The 14898-nt window shown below is 43.2% G+C and overlaps 1 protein-coding gene across 6 annotated transcripts in view; it reads left to right on the top strand.

Annotated features, from left to right (window-relative positions):
• LOC126926602 (uncharacterized) overlaps nucleotides 1-14898 on the top strand; it is a 259088-nt gene that overhangs the window by 121328 nt on the left and 122862 nt on the right. For all 6 annotated transcript variants that reach the window (XM_050742980.1, XM_050742985.1, XM_050742981.1 and 3 more), the window contains one exon: nucleotides 7406-7563. In XM_050742980.1, the coding sequence (XP_050598937.1) occupies nucleotides 7476-7563 (88 nt within the window). In that variant the 5' untranslated portion in view covers nucleotides 7406-7475. The remainder of the gene's footprint in view (nucleotides 1-7405; nucleotides 7564-14898) is intronic.

Consider the following 14898-nt stretch of genomic DNA (forward strand, 5'->3'; position numbering starts at 1 on the left):
AACCTGGAACATCGAAACTCGTTACGTTCACGATAACGCGTCATTACACCATCTGTCCGACTGTTTTCGCAATCCGTAACTCATGATTTTTCCACGGTGTTTTCCGTGCTGTTCGAGGCCACCCGCTCTATTTCCTACTTCGCTCCGCCATTCGACATTACATTTCACTTGGCCTGGCTAGAGGAGCGTCTTCCATTTCCCACTCCTTCCACGGTGTAACCAGTTTTCCTTTCCATTCGAAAACGATTTACCGAGCCACCGGTATTCTGCCAGCTCGGCGACTGGCCCACCTCGAGATTCCGCGATATTACGAAATATGACGGGAACACCGGGAACCATGGATGGGGCGCGGGATGCAGGGCAAGGGGTCGGCGGTGTAATTTGACAGGATCACCGAGCAGCGACACGCTGGAAAATTTTTCACCAAGTAGAATTCCATTGTTTGCGGCCGGGCATTCCTCGTTCTCGTTGTCCCTTCTCTACGATCACCTTCGTCTCTATTTTCCACCATCCCCTTCTTTCCCTTCCCCCTCTTTTCACCTTCTTGCGAGCAGAATACGCGTAGAGTTTCGACTCGACAATCTCGTTTGATAAATTCTCCGTCACCCGGGATAGGATGGGCCGCTCATAACTTGCATGGCGCGGACATTTTTTCGGAAATTAAACGGCATTGTTCGATGCTCTTCCTCCTTTTGCCGCTCCTCTTTCCATCTATTTTACACGTTGCTGTCTCAGGGTTGAAACATCGGAACGATAATTGTTTCATTTTTTTATGACAATTTCTACTTAATGGATGAACATTTTATTACGATAAAATAGTACGATTTGGAGAATGAGAATATGTTTGAGAGTGTGGATGCGTTGTGAAATTCGACGTATTAAAGACACGGATATATTTTTCTGGCCGGCGGTACTAACAGGGATGGTGCGGAAAAGGGAATAGCTCAGTCGGGGAAAACCTTTTAACAGTACACTGTAGAAGACGCATCAAATACTATGCACTGTTCTGTTGCGGATTATTTAACTTAAAGCGAATTATACATCTTGTACTTTAGATATGCATCGCTGATCATTTATCCATAGCGTATGTGAATTGCGTTATTGTGTGACTCTTGGAATCGAGTTAATAGATTTAGCCGTTGCAGTAGAATCTTAAACAGTTATTTGCTTGTTCTATACAAAACGTTCTAGACAAAATGAAGATTCGTCATCAACGCCTTTCGCTATCGATGAATCCGTAATTCGCATCTAAAGCGTAGAGTCTGAATTCGTCATAACAACTAATTAAAAGAAAATCCAACAGAATATACGAACTCTGTTCATTCCTCTAGACTTTAGACCAATAAGAGATCTCGTGATAACGAAAAACAGGAAACTTTTAATAATTCACGTTCGCGGTTGGGCCCCATTCGCTCCAACGATTCGTTCTTCCCTTTCGCTGGTTGGTCGTTGGTCGTTCCTCTCGTTTCCGACAGATACAAGCGAGATGAGTTTCGCGCTAATTCGAAAGACGAGATACGCCCCGAGGCCGCTCTAATCTCGTTCGTGCCGCGTTCGCAGTATTGCGATGAAAGGCGTACCTTAATTTTCGCCGTTCGTTCACGGCACGGAAACGTCGACGACGGGGAAAAAATCTCTGTTGAAATACGATGGATGGTAATGAGTCCGGCGTTCCGTGGCGACGCTTCGAACTCCACGGATTTCCAAAGTTATTCGAGAATTTTCTTTGTTCGACCTCCATCAGCCGTCCCTCTCTCGCCAAACGGGATCGCCTTACAATTCCGCGAGGCTCCGTCTTTGATTCCTTGGCCCTTGGAACAATACCTTAATTGAGACGTCCGTTCGCCGTCCTTCGCCGTCTTTCGCCGATGCAAATACCGGATTGATATATTTTGCGAGTAAAATTACCATTTTCTATGTCGTATTGTCAGCAATGCGATGCTATTGTGTTACGGTGTAGAGATTCTTATACGATGGGTTAAAAGTCGTAGCGGTGTAAGTGAAGATCTTGAGAATCGAGATGCTTGTAAGTACCACTTTTTCCACTTCATAGTTCATTAAATTGTATCTTCTACATCGCACCGACACACTTTCATCGCTCGAAAAGATATAGCGAAATTTTTATAATACTTATACCTAGAACACCATATTACGAAAACTGACTATTGTGACATATACTATATATTTCAAAAATTTTACATAGATCTTATAAAGATATCCAACAAAATGGGGATTCAACGTTTTCCTTTTCTTTTTTTTTTTTTTTTTTTTTTTTTTCACTGGAAAGCAAAAGTAATAACAAAAAAAGGAGCGAATACTCGAAAATCGGACTTAAAAGGAAAAATTAATTGTATCTCATCTTGACTCGAGGATAGAAGCGTTCATATATTTTCCATTTGATAGTCGGTAAAAATTAACTTGCGCGCAAAGTTTGCAGTTGCTAATAGAGATTCGATATTTATACTTTGTAAAGTTTTGGAAGAACTGTGCTAGAATCATTGTTCGAATCGATGTGTTCGTCCGCGTCTCGACTGGTATCTCGCATTTCCGCTGCATTTCGCATCGGAAAAGTTGGAAAACCTTCTTCTAGACTGTCCGCGATAGGGCTGACGCCTCGATAAAAGCGCGCAGTTAGTTTGTCCACGGTCGCCATCTCGTCGACTTTTCATCGTTTCACGTCCAGTCTTCGTAGAATCGCGCGGAACAAAGAGACGAGAAGCTGCTGTGAATTTCGAGACCGGCCGAGCTTGAGCTTTGAAACGCGTTTGTCACTCGCAGCCAAGGTCCGTGTCGCGAGGGAAACCTAGACGTTCTACTTTTGGTCGATCGACGACGGATGATTCGACGAAGAAATCGTTTCCGGCGAGACGGGCGTCGCCAAGGGAGCACCGAAGTCTCGAGCGTCTTTGGCTGCGATCAAAATTCACCAGGAGCTCTTCACCGTAATTCACCGTGACGACTGGGAGGCCTGGCTCACGCGAAGAAAACCTGAGAAAATCATCGTCGAGGACGTGCTCCTCGGCAAAAAGCTCAAATGTCAGGCGAATCCTTTTGTTCGCATACGTGTGCAGATAGCGGCGCACGCCGGCGACACGGTGTGCTGCGGGTTCATTTGTGCCGTGACAAGAAAGCCGGAGGAAGAGAGCAACGTACAGCTCGTTCAATAAGACTGGTACTGTTTGCAGGTTCGCTGTTAGAAGGTAGTTTACAGAAAGAAATTCTTCCAAGATGATTTTGCGACCCTCGAACGTGCTCTCTATTGCTCTTAGATATTATGCTGCTATAATTTGGAAGAAAGCTAGGTGGACTCGCTTTTACAAGAAGTTAATTTTTTTTTAAGCAAAATTTTACTTATTATATATCCCCTATTAAATGAATTCTTACTAATTGGATTCATTTATCCGAACGTCAACTACTATTGTTACCCTGCGAATGTTTATGCACTTGTGGAAAATTTACACGCGCAATACGTGTAGATCGCATATAATCTACTAACATATGCAACATTTTCGAAGTGAGGTATTCGAAATGATGTCCAAAGAATGAGGCGACTCTGCATAAAAATGTAAATTTTCATAAAAAATCCGCAATCCATGTATTTGTGGCGGCACTCGACCTCGGAAATTTCCAACGGCTTCGCGGCACAAAGCGCTTTATCTTTAAAGCGCTAATAATAATAAATCTAATAATTGAGATTGATAATCCATTACAATCGATAGAGCATCTCTTCCAGTTCTCTGTAGCATCTCTTATCCGCGCAAGTAATATATACGTATATTTCGATCGTATTTACGACTAGCAACGAGTGTTACGCCACGAGGCATACCATAGGCCGTGTCCGTAACCGTCGCTCGTGGTACTACAGCGTCGCAGACGGATCGTTTTATAGGACCGGCGAAATATATACAATGTAGCGATATAGCGATATAGTTGTCATCAAGCAGCGAGTTCTAGAAACGTCGATTCGCCTTCGGTCCGTTATTTCGTGTACACAAAGAAGCTGGTATACGTGATGATAGGCGCGAACGTGGCGGGGTCGTCTCCCAGAGAAGACAAAGAAAAAATCGAAGGGGCAATCAGTATCATTTGAGGATTCGAACGGAATGCATCGGGATGTTCTGACGAATAAAATTAAACTCGCTTAGTGTAAAGTAAAGTGTACATCGAGAGATCGTAGTAAAGTCGTGTCGAATTATTGCAACAAACTAATTGTATTCATCGTTAAATCATTCGTGACGTTTTCACGACGATATTAAATATCGTTAAATATACGAGTTTATATTAACCCTGTTGATTCAGTATTAAACTCATTTGAACTAGCTCTGTTATCTTAATCGAGACAGGGAAACGATTAATTCGCGGCGTCGATTATCAGAATTGTAGCGAGAATTTACGCTTCTCGCGTTTTCCTCGCGACCGCGTCTCTCCGCCGAACGGTCGTAACAACGAGTAAGGGGAAACGAAGGAAGGACTGGTTGGAAAAACAGTGTTTTGGCTGGAGGAATCCCTGGACGGTCCGTGAAACAGCCTGTAGCAAGAGGCAAGGAAAAAGAGAGGCAGGAATCGGACGATGGGGTGAGTCGGTGGTGAAGGCGGTCGCAGAGAACGAGAGAATTTAATTTCTCGGTAACATTACACCTTAGGAGCCTTATTCCAGCGGCTTTGTGCGCCTCCAGGGGTGGCACAGAGAGACACTCGATCGCAGGACTCCATTTGCGGTTTAGCATAATGGAAATCCAACGCGCCCTCGGGGCCAACTCTCTTCCTCTCTTTCCGCTTTCTGCAGTGTCGAGCTACGCTTCCCGGCCAAGCTCTGTCTTCCGCGGAAAAATAAATAAGTTGGAGCAAACACCGACGCCCGACGACGCTTGATCTGTCTCGTGGACTCTCGAGATTACGATGGTTTCTCCAGGCGCGTACAACGTTCGTCGATGAAGGGACGACGAGTGGCTCGCGAAATTAGGGTCAGGCAATCGTGGACCGTTTTCTTCTCCGTTTTCAAACAATTGCCCGTTATATTTGTATGAATGAGTTTTACGTGACGAGTTTAACGCCAGTGTAATAAAACGCCGTTATTCGTCGTGCTAAAACATTAAATAGAAAATTACAAAATTCCATCGGAGAGGTTTCTAAACCTTCGATACTGTCACTACATCGTGAATCAGAATTATTCGAAGCAGCCGATTCTTCTCATAATAGCACGGCATAACATCACGTTGTCTGCCGCGTAACTTCCTTCGTTTCAGCTCATCGTATACACGCTATACAATCGCTATTATGTGTCTTTTATTATTACATCGTTATCCTTCTATTTTATTATTAACTATTTTTATCGATATCTAGTGTCCGACTAATAGAGTAAATTTTACCATAAGTAACATTTATTCCTATCGTCGGTTTCACGCACTTGTGATTTTGATGTTTACGAATTTCCTTTTTACGCGGTCTTCTAATAACAGACACGCGAGCTTCCTCCCTTCGTAACTGGCGCCGTTAAGGTCGACATTTTAATTTTAACAGCGACGAAGCCGCAATTGGCTCGGAGGGTCACTGTCGACGTTGCTCCCCGTTGCTGGAGCTTAATGACCCCTAATGATGAGTTAAAAATACCCGATCCCCGACCAAGATCGAGGCAGGTCGAGGCCGTGACGAATACAAGGGAAAGGTAACTGGTGAAAAATCTGCACGGTATCGTCGTCGCGGACAATCACCGGAAATGGTATTCAGGATTGCGAGAACGGTTTGCCATTGAAATTTGCGTGAAATGCTACGTAATTTATGAAGTAATGTTCATTACGCGAAATAAACGATCGCAATCGTTGATCGAAACAGAACTTTATTATATTTTAATTCGAATGACGATAATAACGGAGAAATTGCAACAGACGATTACTCGTCGTCGAAATATAACAAACAACCAACGAATATTCCGAGTTAATTACTATTTAATTAATATGCAAATCACCGCGTGGCGAATCGGTCGTCTAGCAAGAGTTAACATTCGGTGCAGAAAGGAAAGAGAATTTTTATGTCAGATCGTAGGAACTTTATATTTTATTATTGCACCATTTCCAACTTTAACGTGATCAATTTATCGTCGCTGTATTATATCGTTGTATTATAGGGATCGTTAATTGGTGTTGGTTAGAGTGATTAGACCAAACTCCTAGCTTCTAAATGACGTATCCTTTAATTTTTTTCGGGGTTAGATTGGGGAAACAGGAAGTTGTATGACAGATAGATAACACGCGAGGTAGGTCTATGCTACGAATGGTCCGCGTTCAAAGTGACGAAACGATTCATCGATCGGCGGAGAGAACAGGCTTTTTGATATTTCACGAAGAAACGAAGTATATCGATCGCGTTCGTTGGCCATTTATTGGCGACGATTGCCGGGATCTTCCTACGATACGCGCGCAGGTAAAAGCGGAATGCTTTATTCTGCATCGCGACCAAGATAACAAATTTTGACGCCTTAATGAACGCTGGATTAAATGTTCCGGCCTCATTAACTAGGCGGATCGACGCGAAAAGCGAAGAAAAAGAGCGGGCCGTCTCGCCCGTAGGATATTGCCGGCTGAAAAAGAATTACACGGGTAATCACCTTGCAGCCGGGATAATTGCAATTGACGAACGGCACAAAGGGTTAACTTTCGCTTTGTCGGCGTCGAGAAAGCACGGCGCATAATGCACTGAAATTTGTTTCGATAACTCGCTTCCATTACCAGGAAAATGGCTATGATGTACGCAAATGATGTACATGTACACATATGTAGATACATAGTTATGATTGTGGATTTGTTCGAAGAACAATTACAATCCCATTAGGGTAAAATAGTAGTTTAGATTGGTTGCGCAGCGAAATAAGAACAAAATAAACTAAAGATAGCATCTTTTATTTGGAACCGAGAATGATGATTGGCGTTCTATTTTATTCAATTTAGAATTTAATCAACACGTAGAAAGTTGATAAATTCGAAGAATGGTATCGACCGGTGTTTGAATAAAATAGGATCTCATTTTCGAAATCGCAGCTTTTAGAACCATCCGACGTATATTTCGCTCAATGCTTCGTAACAAAATCAAGAGGTAATGGTTTTATAACCATGATCGACGAGTTAAAGAGTATCAAATATTTATCATTTAATCTACTCTAGTAGTAGCCGTAATTTGGAATGTCTGATCTAATTTGCAATTACATAAACAATTGTTATCTTAATATCGTTTATCGGATAACATCGAATTATCTCTGTCTTAACACTTGGCCAAGTGTTTGCATCGTTATTGTTTGATTTTTCAGTAGATATACATCGGATCCGCTTAAACGACGCAACGAGTCGTCCGACCAATTCGTCGTCGACAATTTCTTATCATTCATCTTTCCCTTTCTTTCTTCTTTTTCCAGGGAGGCTGTGATGAGGGAAGCCGGTTAAAGGACCCTGTGTCGCGCAGGCGCCGGTAGGAGTACAGGAAAGATGCTGCCTTCCTCGAGAGCTTTATTAAGCCCGCTGCTGCTTCTAATCATCGCTGGAAGCACCGGTGCCTTCAGCTCCCGACAAGGAGGTAAGAAAACTCCGTTGGAAGATGTTTTGTCCTGAAAGGCAACAGCGATGGCGACGACGATGACGACGACGGGAACGAGGACGACGACGGGAACGAGGACGACAACGACGACGACAACGACGAGGACGTCGTCGTCGACGTCCCGCGTCCTTCGTCAATTTTCTGAAAGTTTCCCGGGTAAATCTGGTTAAGTCGTTGACCGAGTTTCCCCGTGGACCGGCGGCTATCCTCGTTTCGACGAAGCAGTCGTCGTTCTCGTCTCGCTCGAATTCTAGCCGTTTAACCATCCCGGCGTCGTTGAACGTTTCGCAACCGTCCGACCGGTATACTTGGAACGAAGATCGAGAACCTGTTGGTTGGATGACGACCCAGTTAGTCTCGTTTTTAAATTATGCGAGGCAAAAGGACGACGATTGTCGAGCCAAGTTCTCAGAATAATGGACGTCTCCCGTTTCCTGTTGCGTTAACCCTAGGCGACGACCTCTTACCGCCCGATAAATATTCGCGCAACAAAGTTAAACGACCGTTAAAAGAACGACAATCCAAGTTTACCTTGCAAAACCATTCGTTTGTCATCGGTTTCGTTGTTGTTAAATTGCTCGTGCAAATATCTGTCGTGCATCGAATTTCGTTACGTGCTGTTTCCTCCGTCCGTTGTAACGCTTTTCTTTCATTTTTGTTTGTAGAGGAAAATTTCAACGACTCGTATGAAAGATTTCTAGAACGCGGAAGATCGACGCGGTTTCGCGAACGAAAATTTCGAAACGTGTAAAAGCGAGCTACATTTTAATTCGCTGTCGCCTACGCGAAGCTAAGTAGAATCCGGCGGACGCATAACCGTTTCATAACCGATTCGCAAGACAACGGTGGCGCAGACTTAATGCAAAGTGGCGCCCTTTCTCGGAATTACCGAGGGACGGACCTGCTGCTGAATTTACACGACCTTATTTCGGAAAAGCTCGCGCAACGCGTGCCTCCTCTCTGATAAAGTACATTAACGGAACGCGCGCGTGCTCCACGCACCGTTTCCATGCAACGTTACCGTGTTTTCTGCTATTCGCGATCCCTTTTCATCCTCTCCTTTTCCCGTTCGTTTTCTATTTCCTTTTGCCGCGCCTCTGTCTGACTTCTTCGTCGTGTCGCGTGACCGCTGTTATCCTCTGTCTCCCCAGTCGTTTGTCCGCGTTTCGCTTTGCTTACTCTCGCACAGAGAACACCTCTTAGTGACCATTTCCTAGATTAAGGTCACCTGGAGAGCAAATAGTTGTTAGAGGTAGAAAGAGGAACTCGTAGTTCCGGCGAACGTTCAACTTCCGCTGTATGAACCCGTGTATGTGTGTATGTGTGGAGAACTACGCGCGAAACACCATCGCATTTCAGAGATACCGAAGAGATACGGCTTCTCTCGCGACCAGGCAACCGGGAATTTCTGCCACCTCCCTCTCCATGTAAACCTCATTGTTTTCCTTCTCTCTCTTCTTTGTACTCTATTCGCTTTCCTCGTTCTCTCTCCCTTTGTCGGTGTCAGCTTTCGAAATGAGGCTGAGATACGTTTTCTAGCATCACGAATGCCCGTTTCTGCCCGGAGACAAATTCGGTCATGTTTGGATCTCCTCTCCGCTTAAAAGGATTTCCAATTCAGATTGATTCTGTCGGATCTCTTTGTTGTATTTATATAAAGAATGGGAAAATGTTTGTTACAATGGATGTCTATATCGTTAATGTTTGCACGACAGAAGAAAATTGATTATGCGATGGAACTGTATATGAAATTATTTCTGCAACTCTACCTATTTAGAATCGTGAGACTGTCTGGCAGCGTAGATGGAATGAGTCGACGGAGATTTTTCTTCCGTTCTGTCCTACCGTTAGGCCAGCTAGCAGTGCAATAAAAGTACAGGTCACCGAGAGTGATGCTACCGCACTTACGTACCAAAGGTATTGCGTGCGTATATCGTGCGTATCATCGTTGAAACAAATTTCATAATAGTATCGAACATCCTTTTGGAACGACGAACGTCCTTCGAAATAAGTGCTTAAACTACGATTTAAAAAAGGATCTAAACTTCTCAATGAGAACTTTTATATTACGTTGCGGCTTTTCTCCTCGAGTATTCCATTCGGCGCAATGACCCTTGTAGTATCGTACACGAGCGATAAGCGTGTTTTTCGTTATATTTTCCTGTATCGGAACGAGCGGGGAAAGGAAACAGAGGAACAAGAAAATCGTGAGCGACCGGTGTACGTGTCCTTACAGTTAACTATCGCCCGAGCTCCCTCGGTGACAATTTTCACAATTTTCTTCACAATTTTCCCCGCATCTGAAAATATCTTTCAATCGCAACGTGCAATTCGTACCGTTGCCGGATTACAGCTGCGGCCGCTGCCTCGTCGTGATTTTATTTCCGCATGCGGCTCGCCCGAAAACGACGCCACTACCGTAACCCTTTAGACTCTACTAGGAGATGGCAGTTGCAGCCGCCCATTGACCCAGATCCCCGCCGGTGCACGAGCGGAATTTCGCGAAAAAATTCTCGCTCGGGCAAGACCTCGACCCCTTCGTGAATTAGGGTCGTTGAAAACGGTGGTAACGTTTTTCAGTCACGCTCGAAACCTTTTTCTTCGACTATAGTCGACTATAGTCGAGGAAAGTCGATGGTTGATCGACTCTAAATTTCCATCTGCGTTCCTCTCGCGACTCGACGTTAAGAAGGTTGGGCGATCGCCAGATATCCAATAGAGTAAAACGATCGGCCTAATCGTCGGGCAAATAACGTTATTAGAGATCTCTTGCACGATTGAACCGATATCATTGGCGAAATTTTATAAGTCACAAACCAAGAATTTGTTACTTTTTCTTTCTTACTTTCTTATTTTCTCGAAGCGATGGTAATAAGTTTGGTAAAGAAATGGAACGAAATTTTGCAATCAATGTTTGCAAATTATAAATCTTAAAGCGATCGCCAGTGAATTCAATCGCATACATTTTATCCAAATCGTAAAACGAATTCTTACGTGGAAATTGTGTCCTTAAAGATCACCGTTGTATGTTTGAAAATACACATTATACGACGAGTAGACGATTTCAAGTATGTATATTTCAAGAACAAAGGGGCAGATTTTAGAAACAAAAGGGAAAGATTTTTACGAGCTAACAATAAGAGGTTGAGTGCCATCTGCGAGGTTGCAAGCTGTCCTCAGCGTCTAATATAGAACCGACAATGGATATACCAGGAATACTCGGTTCAGCGAGTCGTTGTTTCGAGAGCTAGTGGCACGATGACTCCTGTCGCGTAGTTGGGAGGTTTTCGTTTTCCTTTAATCCTGTTCACTTGTACTGCGTCTGCCAAATTGCACGAACGAAGACGCGAGCATTAACCCTTGCTACGCGATAGTATGCGCAAATGTCGTTGGAGCCAAAGATATTCGGGTAGTTTCTATTTGAAAAGAAAAAAAAAAGAAAAGAAAAAAAAGAGGAAAAATGTACAACGAACGTTAAGATCCAGTGAAAACAAAAACGAAATCTCGAAGCAGACTAGGAGGAACATTGCGTGGAAGAAGTTTCTAATTGATCCTTTAGATATGACTGTCGTTGGTTCGAGACATGAGAATGGTTTATCGATGGTTCTATTTGACGTTGTATTTAGCTTTGCAAATCTTCTTTCTATGTGGCACAGGAAATTTAGAAAAAATTTACCCGTACTTGGGGACTGAGAAAATCAACGAATCTCGCGAAATGCGTCGCAGAGAGATAGTCAATGAGCCGAGTTCAATCCGGAAAAACCAGTTTAAATTGATTTTCTTTTTTTCCTTTTTTTTTTTTTTATAAATGTATGGATGATACTGCAGAATAAATTTCCATTCAGCGGTGGTTTCAGGGATGGTTGCTCGTTACGGTATTTTTGATCGGTTGATGATTGTTAAATTACACAGAGAGATCGGTGATGGTCGAGAACCAGATACGATAATAAATAAAACCCAGGTTGAAAAGTTATTTACTCTTTTCATTTCGAATCCGTTTTCATCTTTTATGCGTTTTCATACTTTATTGGAAAAATCGGATTCTGCCCCCATAATTTTACCGTTATACTAGAACGTTCAACTAATTGAATACTTATATCGCTGTCAATTTATTAAACTAATATATCACCGTAAATAGCTACCGCGTAATTCATATCGGAGTACATATAGTGCAGTTTAAGCTTCAAAAGTAAACTGAATTAATTACCCATTTCGTATTTAATATTGGTAGGCATCGCTTTTCACACAATAGATGGAACGAGAATAGATATTCTCGTGATCCACTCATCCTTCTTTTTTTTTTTTTTGTATATATCTACTCGCTGTATTTATTTTCATACAGATTATAATATCGCGATACGTATGCGAAGAAAAGAAAGTGTTTACGATCTTAGAGTACTCTTCAAGACGATTTTGCAGGAAATGTCGCTTATCACCAAACACATCCAAATTTTGTTGTTGCCTTACAGTAAAATTCCGATACAGTAAAATACCGATTTCCCACTGAAGAAATGAAACGTCCCCGTCATCGTAACGAAAATGTCGTACAGGTATCTTACTGCTTGGAAAGCATCCAACGAAAGGAAATATACGGCCGAAACGACGCGATGAATTGGCACGGGTCATAAAGCGATCCCTCTCGAAACGCAGCGTCTCCCTGTTTGAGTGCTAATCAACGTTCCCGTTTAATCCCGTTTAAACGTCATGTGCGGAACGGCTGAACGAGCGGTTTCGATTCATCGACTCGGTCCGTGATCGGGTCGCGGAGGCGGAGATCCCTTGAATTCCGGTCGAGCGTCGAAAAAGGGCGGGAAATGAAAACGCGCGGGAAAAGTAGACCGATGCCTGGCGACGCGTGCTAAACGGCAATAAGGCTGCGTTTCTGTTGATCGCGATACCGTTTGCGTATCGTAAATCCCGTATTATTCTGGCCGATTAAGGCAATTACCGAGAAACAGGATTGTGGAACGATGAACCTCGCGGATTGCTCTATCGTGTCGACATGCTCCACGCCATTTCGTGAAAATTTGTCGCGTTTGTCTGCTAAATTTCCGCCGAGTGTAATAACGTTATGTACTTGAAAACGGTGTTTGAGTCTGCTATTAGATCACGTTTATGATATTATCGGGAATAGCGGGTTACTTTTGAAAAACAGAATTCAACTCCGTTGACCAGCTCGGTGGCTAAATTTCATCGTCTTCGCTTTCATTCGCTATATTTTTTAATAATACGTTTAATCATCGCACAGTTTACATAAAATATGTAAAGTATTCGATGCTCGCGATAACGATGATCGAGCCGTCGCTGAACGAGGGTCAATAGTAGCTAATAGGGTTTATTAACCTCGGAATTTCCAAAGAATATATGCATGACGATGACCGGAGTTTAACGGTCCCTTGCGTTTGATGAGAACAAACAGCGGCAGCGTTGGGAATAGGCGAAGGTTTTCTCAGAGTCTGTTTACAAAATTCAGAGAAAATGTTTAAGTAGCGCTAGATCAAAGAATCCGACATTCAGAACGAACAGGTACCGATTGGAACGATTGATTCACGAGAACGAGTTTGCCCGATTTCGCTTCGAGATTCGTTTTGGTGACAAATAAAGTTTTTATCGAGTTTTGGCGACGATAAAGCTTGCCAGTATCGACACTCGGGTGCATTTATTGGAAAGTTGTCGCGCGCGATGCGTGTTGCAATCGTGAAACGTATCAAGGTTTTTGATGTCTTGGTTCGGGGCCTTATTCATGCGTTTGTTAAATAGAAGGCGCCCTACGAAATAGAGTTAACAACTATATGTACCGTTCAGAAACTACGTCAATCGATTTCATAAATCGAAGAGTTTACAACGAATAGATTTATGGAAATAAGTATAATACGTAATTTGTCCGGCGAGGATTTATTGGTTCCGAGAGGCTGTTATTTTCGTAAAGTTTCTACCAGCGGCATACGTTACCATAGTCGTAATGCTTTAAACGCCAGCAGGTCGGAAATAAAATAGCGACAGGTTAGAAATACATCGACGAAAGTTTCCACGGTTCTAATCCGGACGATGCCTTGTCTGAAAGGCAAGACACAGTGCGAAACCGTTCTAAGCCGTGGGGACCAGCTTTTGTCAATTTAAACCGTTTAAGCTGCAAGAACTCGGAACGCGAAAGGCGACACGACGAAACGAGCCGAGGCTTGCAATTACCACGCTCGTTTACGTCGGCGTACGCTTTAATAAAGCGAAGTATAATCACGACGTACTGCGAGGTAAACCCGGCGAGGAACGAAAAAGAGAGAACGGAGGACGGACGTGTCGGGCCGAGTCACAGAAGTGGCCTCGTTCGAAAAGGATTCGTAATTAAGCGGAGTACGACGGTTGTCCACGCGTCACGACGCATCGTCCGCCGTTTGTTAGCGCTTTGATCTTGACTCGCGACGCGCGAGACGCACCCTGCTCGAGAGATCGCGTTTATTCCCCACGTAATTCCTTTTCGCGCTTATCGACCGACCACGGTTGAAAACGCGCCCGCTTAGCCGACAAATCCGGAAAATACTCAATCTCCGCGCAGCACCGGTTTCAAGTATCAAACAATCGATGTACCGTACCTGCCATCAATGTGCAATACAGCGTACGTATGTATATACGGTTTTATCCACTCTATCGACTAAAATTGGAAAAAGAAGTGTTTGTTTTGATGCCAATTTGATTCCTATGTTTAGACCTTTCGATTCTATTTTCATTATATTGCGTTCTCTATACACAATTTGTTTAGTAACTCGAAGGTGGAATTTTCATTTTCATTAGGCGTAATATCGTTCAGAAAGTCAGTAATACAGATTCACTGTCTTTGGACAAAACGTGATACGTAAGCGACGAACCGAGAAAACCAATAAAAATTGTATTGCGAAGTGTTATCGTTTGAAGTAATGGCAAAATTCTAAACGGTTTTATACGTGTATTAAATGTAATTATTATTTTTTCTTAACAAAGAAGAAAGACGCTCGAAATATCGAATCAATATTATTTGTTCCACGTGCTCTATGCAGTTTCTATAATTCCACTACATATATCTTGAACAAAGTTCGATTACAAAGTTATCCGTGTCGAATTTTAAAGTCCCGAGTGGCGAGAATAAAAAAGAGAAAAAGAAAACACAAAGTCGCTTCTGGCAACACGTCTCGAAGCGATCTCTAGCGATCTCACGGGCTACAGGGCTTTTTCTGCGTTTCGTTTTCGACTTCTTGTTCCTCGCTTCTCTGGTCCGCTCCTCCAACAACTTGCTGCCGCTGTTGGCGCAAGTGGCCGTCGGATAAAACTCGTCGAACTGAA

This window comes from Bombus affinis, chromosome 18, assembly GCF_024516045.1.
Source record: "Bombus affinis isolate iyBomAffi1 chromosome 18, iyBomAffi1.2, whole genome shotgun sequence".
NCBI classification, from domain to species: Eukaryota; Metazoa; Arthropoda; class Insecta; order Hymenoptera; family Apidae; genus Bombus; species Bombus affinis.